The 15,648-nt window shown below is 46.7% G+C and overlaps 1 protein-coding gene across 3 annotated transcripts in view; it reads left to right on the top strand.

Annotated features, from left to right (window-relative positions):
* The window catches only part of Doa (Darkener of apricot), a 39,818-nt gene that overhangs the window by 1,475 nt on the left and 22,695 nt on the right, over positions 1–15,648 (top strand). Inside the window, exons 3-4 of one of the 3 annotated variants that reach the window (XM_003736520.3) lie at positions 20–118; positions 13,185–13,392. In XM_003736520.3, coding sequence (XP_003736568.2) covers positions 20–118; positions 13,185–13,392 — 307 coding nt within the window. Of the gene's footprint in view, positions 1–19; positions 119–3,342; positions 5,364–13,184; positions 13,393–15,648 lie in introns of those variants that run through there. The other 2 variants (XM_033376389.1, XM_002137429.4) reach the window with 2 other exon arrangements.

Raw genomic sequence — 15,648 nt, 5'->3', positions numbered from 1 at the left:
TTTCACATTTTATAAATAGGCCCCGCATTACCAAGACACATCACACCAGGTCCGCGGCCAAGCGAAGGAGGCACGAGCTAGATGCAAAGAACGCTATCCCCATACCCAAGGAGCCCACGTAAGTTTCTATTTTGCTTGATTTTTGTGATGTTTGACCTTAAAGAAGACTAAACATTAGTTTTTCTTTTGAAAAGGGATTTCCACCAACGTTTTGAGGAACATGCTCGCGCTTTTCCCCTAGAACCTTGTGTATTCCCATAAATTGCACATTCCGTGTAGGCTTGTATTGACATTGATCTCTGTTTAGGTCTCTGTTTGCCAAAATGTGCTCATGTGTTGTTCTGTGCATTTTCTACATGTGACAATCTTAGATTGTCTCACTTTCTTGAGGCTTTATTTTAGGTGTTCTTCCGTTCTTGTGGAGGTTTAGTTTCTTAATTTCTTGCCAGTAAATCATCTCTTCACTGCCCCTAAAAAATAGCGGCATGAAATTGTTTCACACAAAATATGAATGGGAAAAGTGTTTCCTGGAAATGATTAGTTTAAAGGCGGTCGAACAGGTTCTACTCACCGATCCACGGGTATTTCCAAGCAGTCATCAGTCCATGGTTATGTCCAGAGTGTCAGTGGCAGTCGGAGTGTCCTGCCCACGCAGCTGTTGTTGGTTGATGGCGGCGGGGACTCCTTGGACTCGCTTTCTTTTGAATGGCTTGTAGGCAGTCGTGTATTTAATGGCCAAGCAGCAGCAGTCATGGCCCGAAAGACAAATTAACATTTGGCCATAAATGGCAAGTGAAATTTTCGCTGGTTCCTGGACAGAGTCGGGCTGGTGCTGGAGGCCAAGTGTGATGGGAGAGTCATCCTCTCGAGTCGGCTTACTGTAAATTAAGTCAGATTCAGATTCAGCGATTTCTTTGTGCGTTTGACCCCCTTCGGAGGCGGGCTTGGCGGCACCGATCCTGGGGGGGGGGAGGTGGCTGTCTGTGCCTGTCCATTTCTGTTGCATTTCCTTGCCTTAATTTATGCGCCTGCGTATTTAAAGAATATTTGCATATTACTCAAAACAACGCGCAGAAAGACGGACGGGACGACGAGACGGGACAGTGAGGCGCAACGAAGTTGTCGCATTTATTATTGTTTAATGCACTTGGCGTGGCCTTTTTAGGAATTACCACAACGAGGGGCACTCACAGATAAAGAGCAGCATCCACCGTCAAGAGTCTCTCCTCCCCCGCCCGAGGAGTTGTCTCATTTATCTGCCACTAGCAGCCGCTTTCTTTGTGCGATAAAATGACGTTTTTCATGTGCGCCATTCGACATTGTTTATTAACCTTTTGAATTTAGCAATAAAACACGCTTAATAAGTGTTCTTGAACCAAGGAGTGAGAGGGAGATAGAGATCGGCTGTCGGCAGATTAATTGCCAAAGTCTGGTCTCTGTTTACTCATTATTCATGCGCCTGCCGCCCGCCGCCCGCCGCCTGCTGCAACGCGGAAGTGCCCCCCAAAAATGTTGTATCTTCAGTCCAAATATGAAAATCACAACCGAATCTGTCAATTTGGAAATAGTCTGAAATGTTCTTCCGCTTTTCGCATTTGATTGTCTTTGATTAATTCTCGATTTCAATCAGTTTTTATGTAAATTGTTACAAAAAGAAATTTCATATCACGCATCGGACTGCGGCGAAGGCGAAGCGACTCTGTTGGGGCGAATTCAGCGTCACAGCATGCTCGATCGATCAACTGTAAACTGGAAATGTGTGCGGTGTGCTGTGTTGTGTGTGTGTGCCTGTGTGCGTGTGAGCAGCGCAGTCGAGCAGCGAGACCCGAGCCCCAACTGGGGCCCCAACCGACACTTGTTCGCTGCGAACACATCCCGAACGAAATCAGTCCGAACCGACAACTTGCAAGCGAATGAATGGAGGTGCTGCTGCTGCCTTCTTCGGTCGTCGCCGCCGCCGTGCAACCTAAACAAAAAAGTGTTTTATAGAAAAATATATAAAAAGTAAAGCCTCAAGACGCCAAGAAACGGCTAAAATATTGTTCATAATCTTTAACAAATGCAGCTGTCAAGTGTTTTGTGTGTGTGCACTGCATAATGAGTGGGGAGCCGAAGCCAGCGAACCGCGTGTGATTTGTGCATCCTGGCCCAAAATGACAGTGTTTCCATCCATGAAATTTTTAATTTAGTGGGCCCCAATGCTGTGCACACATTTTGGGAAACAACTCGGGCTACTTCTGGGTTAACTAAGGTCCGATAAGATATCGCAGCAACTATGACGCCGCCGCAAGACGCCTACCGTCTTATCGGAGAGGCGACTAGGGCAGGGTGGGGTGTGGTGGGGGGTTGGCGTGTACTTGCAGTTGGGACCGGACGTGTTGATTGTGTTGTTTTATTGTGCAAGGGATTTTGCACGCATTTCCGATAGATGTCATTACTCATGGGCCGCGGCTCGTGGGGGTCTCGACGCGTCGCAGTTTGACTCAGCCTCTGCGCAACAAGTTGTTTGGGTTTGATCCAACATTGGCTTCCAACTGTTTTTGTACCCTTGAAGAGAGAAGGTGTATTTCGGTTTGGAACAGATGTTTGCCTTTCACAAAAGAAGGGAAGGTAGCTTAAAAAGAGGAAACGTAAAGAATAATAAAATCCATTATTATGGTGGAGACCAATCGTTCTCCAAGAGGGTATCCACAAGGCTTCAGCGTCTGCTGGGGCAGACGAAGACTTGTGTTTCCTTTTTGAATCAGGTTAAAAAAGTAAAAATTGTGAAAACTGGTCGGAGCAGGAGACGAAGCAGAGGAAGGAGGAGGAGGAGGAGGACCTGTTGGCCAGTTCGGTGAGCTGCTGGCTGCTGGCTCGGTCGGGTCTTTGCGCTGCTGCAGACACTTTCTACTAACGTATTTCTGTTGGCTCTGGCTGGCCAGGCTGGCATTGCATAAAGCATTAACTGGTTCGGCAAGGGGCTTTTGGGGATGCGGATTCCGGTCTGGGGGTCTTATCAATGAACTTGCCAATTGGATTTGTGTGCGGGGGAAAATCGCTGCCAAGGTTCAGGGCTATTTTCGAGCAGCAGCTAATTCAATTGTTGGCCCTCCGCTTACTGCTGAGCCAACACAAATGAAATGCGGCCAAGAAGAAGTCGCACAAATGCAGCCCAGAGTCTCGCCCCCAAAGGAGGCCGCACCGATGAGGGGGGGGGGTGGTGTGGGGTAGGGGCGCTAATTACAACAGCAACAGCGAACAAGGCGAGGCACGGGCCTCGTCGCAGGCGGGATCGTCGGGTCTCTGGGGTCTGTCTCTGTAGTATGTTCGGGACAGGCGACAGTCGACTGTCCGAGTCGGAGTGTGTGCACAGCATTCGGAATTAGATCTAAACCACAATCTCAACTCAATTAATAAAAGCAGCTGAATGCCGCGGAAATGCCAAACAAATGATAACGATAAAGATATAGCAGCAACAAGAAGAGATTAAGATAAAGAGAAACGATCCACAAAGCGCACGCGTTTAAAGTAAATGCCTTCAGAGCAGTTTAAATTTCAACGCCTATCCCCACACCGGACTGTGGAAAGATCAACTGAAATTACGAATAATTAACCCGAGAAGCGAACGAAACAAATAACAACTTGGAAAAACAAATAACAAAAGCTAACAAAATGCCCATCGTTGGACAGCAATACGGCAATGGCTTTCGGCCATACAGCTCATTTCGAGTGCCGCGAGGCAGTTGCAGCAACAACAATAGCCCCAACAATGGCCAAGTGGCAGGGTCCGGAACCTCGCAGCCACTGAGCAGCAATGGAGCCAACATCAGCACACGGGTGATGGTGAAATCAACGCCAGGCGCCGGAGCTCCAGGTGGACATCGAAGCAAGAACACAGCAGCCTCATCCTCGTCCTCGTCATCCTCGATTCACCAGCAGTCAGCGGCGGCCACAGCAACAGTCGCGCCAGGCGGTGGTGGCAGCTTCGTGCGCCAGCAGCCGTGGCGCAGCAGCTACTGCAGCAGCAGCGGCAACAGCAACAACCGCCACAAAGTGCAGCAGGAGTCCCACAACCCCAATCCCCACCAGCAAAGACTAGGAGTGAACAGCAGCAGCAGCAGCTTCAAGCCGCTGACACCGAAGCTCATTCGTCGCATTGAAACCACCTGCTCTTCGTCCTCGGCCGCCTTGCGGCATGGCAAGGCAAGGGCGCCGGCACCACCGAGCAGCGCCCAGCAGCAGCCGCCACGTCCTGGACCCACGCCCAGCACTGCCAGAAAACAGTATCAGTCAGCAGCAGCCGTTCCCAGCCAGATGGGGACACCCACGAGCCAGAAGCGCACCCACCAGACGGCGGGCAAGTCCGCCAAGGAGAACTGCCCAGGGGCGCGTCTCACGCAGCGTTCCAGCAAGAACTATCCGGCACCGCAGCCACCGACTGTGGCCGGGCGTAGCAGGCAAACCACCAATGATCTCACAGGAGGAGGAGGAGGAGGAGGAGGAGTCGTTGCCACTCCTTTGGCACAGCGTAGGCAGCTGCCGGCCACGCCCAAGCTGAGTTTCAAGCAGCGCAATGGGTGCACCGCCACCAGCAACGGAGCTGGCGGCGGCGGCAGCTCCTCGACCGGCTCCAGCGACTCCCACGACTCGCCGCGACTGAAGAAGGCCTTCTCGAACAAGTTCCCCCAGGGCCTGCCCTTCGAGGAGGAGTTCTATGGCAGCAACCGCAATCGCTCCTACTCACAATCCTCCAGCAACTATAGTTTCTACAGCTCTGTGGGCGCCGCCACCACACCGCACGACGATGACGAGGACTACGGCGACGAGGATGTGGAGGACATTCACGCCGACGAGTTCCAGCGCAAGCCTGCCACCGATGAGTCGCTCTACGTGGACTTCTCCAAGCTCGTTCAGAGCCGCCAGCAGCGGCAGTATGTCCCAGCCAGCTCCTGGATCCGGGCATCCCCCGAGCACAGCGCCAGCAGCTGCCAGCTGACTCCCGCCCAGCAGAGGCGCAAGAGCAACAAGTACGCCCGCTCCATGCACGAGTATCTCTACAGCGACGACCACCAGAGCGTCTCCCAATCGAAGCATCGCCTCTCGGTGGTGGACGAGCCCGAGGATGGTTACTATAGCTATGCGGCGGGCACTCCCGAGCCCGAGACGACGCCCTCCACCCCCAGGACGGACATCTATGTGGCAGCTGCCTCGTGGGCTCCCAAGCCGCTCTATCCCGACCGCGTGCTGTTGCCATCATCAGGAGTATCGGATGGGAACAACAACAATCACAGAATCACATGCCCCAACAAGCAGCAACCACAGCAACAGCAACAGCAGCGGCGTCGGTCCGAGCACTTGGGGTCCACGACGTGTGAGTATAAGTGAGTGTCTCTTCAGCATTCAGCATTCAGCGTACGGCATGCGGAAACTGGAGCCTAGACCTTGAGTGGTCCACGTCCACGTCCACTCCTCTTCTCTCTCCAGCCGCTGACTAAGCGTTCTGTCCGCACTTCATTTAAAAGTCCGATCCCCTCCATCGTCTCTCCAATTGAATCTTGTTTTGTTTCTTTTTTGTATTTGTTGGCGCTGTGCCGCTATGATTCGGTTCAAGATCTCTCTCCCAAATTTGGTCAAGCACACCGCCCCTACTTATGAGCGGTCTGTGTGCGGTTCTGTCCAAATAGTCGGACGACGACGACGACTCATTAGGCAACTCAAGCGCCGGGTTGTGCAACTGCTGTGGCTGCTGCTTCGAGAGCTTTTAGCAGCGATCTACAGGGCATACTCCATTTGTTGACTTAGGCTTTATGCCCCAAGAGTTTTGGCCTCAATTTGAAAGAACTTTCTAGGTATCCCTCCCTGAGGTCTGAATGCCAGTTTTTCGCTTGAGCGAACTAAACTTAATGTTCGGCAAACAATTAACACTTTTCCCGACATCCGATCTAATCTATAATCATTGTGATATTAAGATTTGTTATAAATTTGAGTTTATGTTATCTAAAAACACGTTCTGAAACTTGAAACTAGATTTCCTGCACTAATTCGTATACCCTTGCAGAGGTAGAGTATTATAAAATTAGTTAGACGTTTGTAATGCACAGAAGTAGGGATCTCCTAGAACCCCAACTCCTATTAGAGTTATTCTTCCAGAACTAGCGACCGAGTCTCGGTCCCGAGAATGCAAAAACAAAATGGAGGCATCAGTGCGCGCCCGAGATTCGAGAGCGGGAATAAAAAAACCAAATACAGCCGAACTTCTCTATTACGAACTTCCGTGCAACGAACTTTTCTACATAAGGAATTTATTTATATAACACTGCAAGTCCATATTCTATATTACGAATCTTCTGTATTACGTATTCCCCTTGTGATTTGCTATATGGAAGTTCGACTGTAAATATAATCCTAAAGCAAACATATAGTGATCCGATCCTGCTTATTCTCTATACAATATATATTGTATATTTTAAATCAGCATCCATCCGCCCATATGTTTCTATGCAGAAAAGCCTATAAGGGAGAATAAGACGGATCGGATCACTATATTATATAGTCGCCATAGTAATAAATGAATAGGTTTATGCTCTCAATTGTTATTAGGTGGAAGTTGCATAAATCATATGATTTCCTATAGACAACCTAAGTACCGTGTAGAATGATGTCGCGGCACGTGTGCCTCTACTCCGAACGTCAGGACTTTGCGATCTTGACGGGCATTTTAAAATTCGTGTCATCGGACTGTGTCTTCGTGGTTTTCTGGCTTACACCTGCTGTATTTAGTATGTTGTGCATCTTTTAATTGCCAATATCCTTTGGGGACATTCCTCGGTAGCTCTTCTTTTGTTTCCCTTTTGCAATTATGTCAGCAGCTGTCTTTCTCTTTCTCTCTGTAAATGGGACTGTTATAGGCCCTGTCCGCTCATGGGAGCGGCCACGCAGAATGAATTCTGTTAAGCCGATAATGTCTTTTGGCTTTGAATTTGTCGCGTTTTTTGTTTGCATTTTGTTTGTATTTTGTTGGAGCTCTCGAGTTCATTTATCTGACGTTTATCACGATCTAAAACCGGACCTGTCGCCGCAGACCCATATACGATCATAATCGATGCTGCTACCGCCGTCAGAAAAGCGCCCGGCCATAAAGCTTAGATCTTGAGCTTACATTCAGCAATCAGCAGCATTCTCGAGCAGTTTCCGACAACCAGCAGCAGACAGACCCAATGAAAACCATAAATAAATCGACAAAAAAAAAGCAAAAAAAAAGGTAAATAATGGATGCAACAGCAGAGCAGTCTGGGTTGGCTGTTTAATGTTTATACGAAATGATTTTAATGCATTTTATTGACTTCCTATAAACAGTCAGAGCCCGAAAGGTGATTGACTACTCGGAATAACGAAACCCGTACACCCCCAAAACCCCCGAAACGACTCTCGGGAGAGAAGGAGGGAGGCGGAGAGCAGAGCTTCTAGACTTGATTTAAATCGAAGCGAAAAATTCTCAACGCTTCCTTTTTTGTATTTAAGAGGGGCTTAGAGGGGGCTACAGCGGCTGGGGGGGGGGGCTCTGGCATATTTAATTTTTGGCCTGTCGTTCGCTTTAACTGTTGTTTGTTTTCGTTAACAGTAATGGCCGGCACACAGACCGGAGGAGGAGGAGGAGTAGCTCTCTCTCTCTCGGGGTAACATTACATTACGTTCATTGAACCGCGAGCCCCGATCCGGCGAACCCCAATCCCCGATCTCTCCCTCTCTCTCCCTCTCTCTCCCTCTCTCTCCCTCTCTCTCCCTCTCTCTCTCTCGTTGAGTGACGGATCCAAAGCGACTTTGAGTCAAGCATTTGAGACATCAGGCATTACTTGAACCTGACATGACCGTCAGTCAGCTCTCTGTGTGGAAAGTCGCTTCCTCTGTCCGTCCATTGGATGGCTCCTCCTCCTCCTTATAGGAGTGGTGCCTCTCCCGTCTCTCTGCCTCGAACATCTGCTTTATTTGCAGTGCTCATCTCTCTGTTTGCCTGTTGTCTGTTTTCTGTGTGTGGCAATCAATGACCTTGCAATTGGCCAACACCAACCCAATGATCTCCTGCTACTGCCACTGCCACTGACAATCGGAGTGCTGCCACCCAAATGGATTTGCATAATCCACAGCTGTGTTTGGGCCGGGCCGTTGGGCTGTTAACATACTTGGCCACTTACTCATTCTTTTTGTTCATTAAAACTTATAACAATATTTGTAACGTAACGGCATTTCTTTTGTCAGTTAAGGAGCGCGCGACAATCATTTGCATGCCCCAAAGACCACTTACGCTCACCCCCCCTCCGTATACCTGTTCTCGAATCGTATCGTATCGGATCGAAGCCGAAAATTCCGGTTTCTCATTATGTTTCAGTTGAACACCAGAAATATGCGTATGTATAAGTATTTATAGTACTGACCTCTGACTGCGGCTAAACAGAATCGAACAAAGACGAAGAATCGCGTATAAAGTTGGTTTTACAAGTTCGATAAATCAGGGAAGACACATCTTCTGAGATGTCTTCTGAAAAAGGGGAGAAAAGATAAATGATAGATCTTAAAGAAGCCAGAGAACTATGCGATTCGTTCTTATGGGATCTATGGGGAATTTAGGTTTTATTAAGGGATAAATTACGTATACACATTCAGTATGGATAAAGGCTGAGCCGAGGGGCACTGCTGCATGACGTGTGGGCGAACTTGTCGCTTTCCAGGAGCAAGGAATCGTGTAGAACCAAAAACCTGGAAAACAGGAAATATCTCAAAGATAAATATTTATAGAACAAACCTCGTGGTTTTTTTATTTTATTGATTGAAAAAAGAGAAATTTGTGAGGAAATTCATCGAGGAAATCGCCTCCGATGATCTGTCAATCACAAAGCAAATATTTACTGAGCTACTAACACGTATTTGGCATGTTCAATGACCAGACCTTGGAAGATCAGCCGCTCTTTGTGTGTGTTTTGAGTTTGTTGATCCGAAATGGGAAATATCTCGGGGATAACTCACTCGATGAACTGTCAATCCATCGCAAAGATAGAAATTTATCGAGCTCTTGTATCAGTGTGTCATACGGCCTGGTTCATAAACCCTCGAAGGCTTGAACCTTGAACTATTTATGACTCTGTGGCATTTTTCGGGGGCTATTCAACCTCTGGTGGGGCTTTATTTGACTTCGTTTAATTTTCGAAGTGACGCATTACTTCTTCACTTCAATCGTAGCGAAAATTGGTATCCAATTGTTAACGCTTTTTTATGGCATTTGTACATTTACTTGGGCTTTAAATGTTTAATTTGTACAAGCGCAAAACATGGACAGAGGGACAGGGACAGGGAGCGATGGCGGAGGGTCGAGGGAGCGAGGGAGGCGGGAGGAGGGAGGGAACTTCACATATGTGCGCTACGCTTTTGCTTAATGTATTTATGGCAATTTCAGGGTCAAACAGCAAACAGCACCGCACCACAAAAAGCACAGCCGTCGCATCGGAGAGGGAGACACTCCCGCTCCCCTCCCCCTCCCCTCCCCTGGCCCCACCCGCAGCTGAATGTTTGTCGGCAGTGCAGGCAGGCAGCTCCACAGTCGCAGCAGCCACAAGCTCTCTGGTGGGTTTAAAGTGTCTCACTCTCAGCCTCAGCTGCGGTTCGGTTCAGTTCGGTGTGCTCTATGTAAATCATGACAAAAAATACTAAAAAAAAAATACAGCAACAAATAAACTGGTTTTTGAATGATTAATTTCATAATTCAATAACACAGCACACATCCCGTATAAGATACTATTTTCTGTGCATGTCTCTGATTTGCTCAGTCCCCAAATGGTATCTGAAAACAGAGCTTCATCGTTCCTTCTAAATCGTATTTCTTAGAGTACATATTCTATTCTGTTATTCCATGATATTATGCTAGTATTCATTGGGATTTTACTGATATTTTTTTATTAATTTTTCTGGCATTTATAATAGTAGTCTTTTGAAATTTTAACTACCTTTTTTATGGTATTTTTTAATAGTATTCTTCTGGCATTTGTACTGGTGTTTAAATGGAATTTTTCTTGTTCCTATCTCACCTGCTAGATCTCCATGCGCAAATTATATATGGTATTTCTTGTCGTGGAAAAAAGTTGGAAAGGTGTTCGTACAAATTGCCAGCCATTAAGGAAGTTGGTCAAGACATTGAATGATGTTTGTCTTTTGTTTAATTGCATTGCATTTGGCATTAATTCCGAGAAGGGAAATGTTGCTTGAATACAAAGAAAACCGCAATTGGCTGCAAGAATCGGTCAAGGTCTTCGTTGCAATAAAGGAAATTATGTGCGCCATGATAAAAGCAGAAAATCAGAATTAAGGCTAGGCCTGGCCATATAAATGTTGTATCATCTTTAGGCCTGCGCAAAAATCAAGGCTAGAGCCAAAGGCAATATCTGTAATTTGTAATCTGGCAGAACCCTCAAGGGCAGTCCTTCGAGTGATGAAACGCTCCGCCAATATGGGTGCGATCACATTGAGTCTTCGATTTGTTTAGCAAACTTTGTGTCAATCACCCCTGGGAACCTCTTATTGGAGTCTCTCCCACTTTGTGGCCATATCTTATCGTCTTTCCCATGGTACCGTCATAACTTATTACCACTCAAAGCAATAAAACAGTCAAATTCCTGCAATCACCTTCCGATCATCGTGATAATCGGTGTTTCCATAACACCCCAGAACCACACAACTATTAACCACATGGTGGCTATGTCTTGTGTCGGGAAAATGTTCCATGGATATTTATCTTATCTATTTCGATTTCACATCGGAGTTTTCCTCGGCCGGCAAGCCCTTTTATAACCCTTCTATTTGCTTTGGTTTTATTTCTGGAAGTTCTTTTGGGTCAAACGTGGCTTTAGTCGATTTCTTCGGTTGCCTTGAGTGTAATATTTTATTGAGCCAATTATCTCTACGACAGACAGTCAGACAGACAGGCTCTGTCTAAAAATGATCCGACCCAAATCGGGCGGCTATTATGAACTGGCTTTGCCATTCGCTTCCTACTTCCCGCACAAGTGTGAACACCCTTTTCCACTCTAACCAAAATCGAAACCGAAATCGGATTCTGAATCATTAATATCCAATTATAGTTGGCCATAAAAGTTGTTCTAATTTGCACGCAGCGTGTCATTAATCAAAATGCTGAAAGAACATGCTCGCATGCGCTCCTATAGAGATATTCCTTTTATTAACTACCGTAAGCCAGCAGCCCCATATGGGGACTTCTCGACAGACGCCAGTCAAAGATCACTTTATCTGTCAGCTGCTTTTTGGATTTTTGGCCCAAAGGCACAGCCATAGAGGTAGCATAGAGGTACCGTAGAGGTTGGTGTAGAGTCTCTTTCAAGCCTACAGCACACTCGCCCCTCCGCCCCACTCCGCTCCGCTGCGATCTGCGTGTGTGTTCAAGTTGATTTCTTGAAGTGTGCGCAGGCGTTTGAGCTTTTGTCATGGCGTTGTACGAGTAATTGGTAGGCAGACACAGTACAAACAGCTATGGTCAATAGAATAGAGATATCACGCTGAGATTCAGTACAAAATATTTATAATTTTAAGTATAATTTAGAAGCACTCCAACAACAGCTCGAGAATCGAGTCGGACAGCGATTAGTCTCGGTCACGCACACGACATGTATTTGGTTTTTGGATTTTCTTTTATATGAGAATTTTTGCTAATGTCGTCGTAATAAAAGCCCATATCTTCTACAATTCTGCAAAGATAATGGTTTCACTCCCATTTGGCAGGATCGGCACATGTTGATAGTCATTATCTATCGGTATTCTATTTAAGGAAAATCGGGAATCGGAGGGAATCGGTATTCTATCAATATTTATCTAAGGGAAATGCTTAGTTATTACAAACCGATTCAAAAATGGTTTCTTTTGCCAAGTTTTCACAATAAAGGCTCAGTTTTTAGGGAGCATCATATCTCCATCGTTACATCGAATGCATTTTTGAAAGTTTTAAGACAGTGTAGATCAATCATTCCCAATTTTCACTCCTATTTGTATGACCGCTGCTACTGCTGCTGCTGTATCTGTATCTGTATCTGTAGCTGCATCAGTGTGCATGTTGAGTGCCAGTGTGCACGAGTATATGGATCGCGGATCGTAGTTGTAGTCAAAGTCACTTTCAGCTTCACTGCCGGCTGCCGCCATTCCGCCACTCCGCTCCGCTCCTCTCCGGTCTGTGCGCTCTCTGTTCGGTTCTGCTTCCACCATAATTTGTGCCCAAATTTAGAGACCCAACCGATAGATAGATTTTTTTTTGGGGGCCACGTGGGCGATCGCAAACCGACAAAAACTTTCGTAATCGCTCCAATGAGAGTTGCCTTATTAGCATATGGCTCTGGGCTCTAGTCTCTAGTCGCAGACTTCTTGTTTGTTGTGGAATCGAGCATATCCGAGGCGGCACAGCCACTGCATAGGTCAGTTATCTTCCGATCAGCTGATTCATCAGCCAGCTAAGATCTCTGGCTGCTGCTACCCACCCGCATCTCGATTGGAACCATGAGATTTTGTTTGTTGTGTCTGATGTGTCTGGGGGTGTGGTGTGGATGTAACATGAACATGAACATGATCATGAGAGCAGCGCTCTGGCTACCTATTGCCGATGCTATTGACACAGTTTCTGGCCTCGATCGTGGCTGCTGTTGGGTTCACCTTCTGGTGGCAGTACTTTGTGGATTGTGTCATTTCCCCAGACCAGATGAAGTACTCTCAAAGGCATTTAGCCAAAGGTGGGCTGCCGCTAGATAGCCAGCCAGCCAGCGAGCCAGAGCCAGGTAGCCATCCGGGCCAAGTTGATTAACTTGATTGGTAACGCAAAACTTATTCGCCAACACACGTCTCACAGCTGGGCCCAAGAATCCGATCGCGAGGAGTGCGACGTCGGCTGTGGCAAGGCGAGCGTAGAGCGTAGAGCGTGGAGCGTGGAGCGTGGAGCGGCTTAGCGCACTGCTAAGTAGCTTTCCATGTAGACGACAGACGGCTACGACTGACTGCCGGTTGTCCAATTCTCCTAATTCTCTGGCTTGGCGGCTTGGGCGTCGCCCCAAGGACGGCCGGCCATTCATCCGCACTCGCAGTCGCGCGCACATCAAGTGTTAAGTAATTCTTGGATCGCACTCCATATTAATCGCATCTCCCTCTCTCCGTTTTTGCAGTTTCGATGACAGCATCTCTTCCCGCCGGCGAAAGGAGCGCTCAAAGCGTTCGCATCGCAAATCCCCCGCCACGGGCCGGCGGCAGCATCAGAAATATCGCTACAGGGACGAGACCTCGCACTCGAGCTCCCGTCGCCGGCATCGCGATCGGCCCAAGGATGAGCGCGACAGCGGGCGCAGCAACAATCGACAGTTGTCTCTGGCTAAGGTAAAAACTTTTCATTTTATCATCACACGGCACACACACCCACACACACCTATCGAAACAACAATGAAAATTGTAGGGACACAGGGCAACAAAAAATACAAATATATACATACAAATACCAATGAAAAACTAAAGAAAATAAAAACCAAGACGAAAACGAAAGAAACAACCAAAATGAAATGGTAAAAGAACAAATTAAGTTTAAACGAAAAGACAGCTGACTGAAAAACTATCCTGCAGATACCCTATATGGGCCCCTCTATTCTACAGATACTCTATATGTGCCCCTGTATCCTATAGATACACTAAATGTTCCCCTTTATCCCACAGATTCCCTATCCTGTATCCTATAGATACATTAAATGTTCCCCTCTATCCTACAGATACCCTACATGCGCCCCTCTATCCCACAGATACCCTATATGTGCCCCTGTATCCTAAAGATACTCTATATATGCCCCTGTATCCTACAGATACCCCATATGTGCCCCTCTATCCTTTCGATAGAATATATGTGTGTCCCTCTATCCTACAGATACACTATAAGTGCCCCTATATCCTACAGATACCCTACATGCACCCCTCTATCCTACAGATACATTATATGTACCTCTCTATCCTACAGATACACTATACGCTATATGTGCCCCTCTATCCTCTATCCTATCTACCCATCCAATGCATTTCATTGGCCTGGGTTTACCCTTGTGTCTGCCTTCTCTTTGCCAAAAGGCAAAACGTTTTTGCTCGATCCCCGATGATAGATCGTTGATCAGTTGATAAATCACCGCTATACCATAAGATTCTCCCCCCGATACGCGATGCTGTTCTTTAAACGCTATCTGGAAAAGTCGCAGCAGGTGGCCGATCACTTTGAGAACTCGCGGATACCGTGTTATATCAAAATGCGTGAGCTGCCGGCTCCGCCGTGCAACGATCACTGCCGTGATCTGCTGTTCGTCAGCTCAGCACTGCGTTATTTGCCGTATACCGAGGACTGGATTGTTGTCGAGTACTTTGCGGATCACGACAGTGATTATCTTGTAAGCTAAGCCAGCCCTGAATCCGAAAGCTCTTTTCCACAATGTAATACTCTCTGTTCGCTGTTCTCTGTGCTGTATATTTTGTTATTGATCGATCGATCGGTGCCCGCTCCTCCGACTGTTTGCCAATCGCCTCCGCCTCTGCCTGTTGACTAACTTAATCGCTCGCCTTGCCTCACATGTTGCCTGCTTTACGAAATAATACACTATAAGCGAGTACATATAGACACTCGATTCTCGATTACATGTCGAGTGCTTTTCGGATTGCTATCACGATCGGACGCCATTGCAACACTCGCAGAGGCAGAGGCAGAGGCAGAGACGCTCGAACGGAGGCTCTTTCTTATCTATGCGGCATTCTGTGTGTGTGCTAAATTTGTCATCAGATTTGCCACTTGCTCTTGCTCTTGCTCTTGTGTGGCGGCTACAGTAGCTGCACTCTCAATGCCCAGCGGCTATGCAAATGGAGCAGCAGTCTGTGTTTGTAGGATGACTGGGATGCAGTTGGACTGCACTTGAGATCATCGTCCATCCATTCATCCACCCATCATGAGTAGTGTGAGTGTGTGAGCGACCTGATAACGACACTTGGAACTTGTTTAAGCAAGAAGATCTTTAATTTGTAGTGTGCTGACTGTAAAAAAGAATCTATTCGATTCTATTATCGTATCCCAGTGGACCAGAACATGGATACTTTTATCTCAAAAAAGCTCGCAAATGAATGTTAAACGAACTATCGAAACAAAAAACCCATTTTCGGATCGTTTGGTCTACTGGGATGTTCAAAAAGATCTATTAGTCTGAGTATAGCAATTCAGAGATCAGCAATTACACGACAAATTGGTATACTAATCCATGGAATATGTTAAAGTTAACCAAGATCCAAAAACATGTACGAGAAATGGCAGTATACTGCAGCGATCAGGAAATGTATGGTATATAATCCATAGAATATGTTTAACATATTCCAGCAAGAAAGATATCTAGAGAGCTTCCTAAGCATGTAGAAATCATCCAAACTCCAACACGATCTATCTATCTATAGCTCTACCAGCTCTCAAGTGGTTCTCTTGAGAAACCAACTAAAAGAATATCATAAATGGTTACTATAAGAATAAGAGATATTCCCCATAGCTGATAAGATACTACCGTCTGGGAAAAATACTTTCAACATGATGAAATTTTAGCAACAATTGTTTGTGCGATCCAAGGT

This window comes from Drosophila pseudoobscura, chromosome 2 (assembly GCF_009870125.1).
Source record: "Drosophila pseudoobscura strain MV-25-SWS-2005 chromosome 2, UCI_Dpse_MV25, whole genome shotgun sequence".
In the NCBI taxonomy this organism is placed as follows: Eukaryota; Metazoa; Arthropoda; class Insecta; order Diptera; family Drosophilidae; genus Drosophila; species Drosophila pseudoobscura.
The sequence above is the reverse complement of the archived record's forward strand: the minus strand, read 5'-3'. Positions and strand labels throughout refer to the sequence as shown.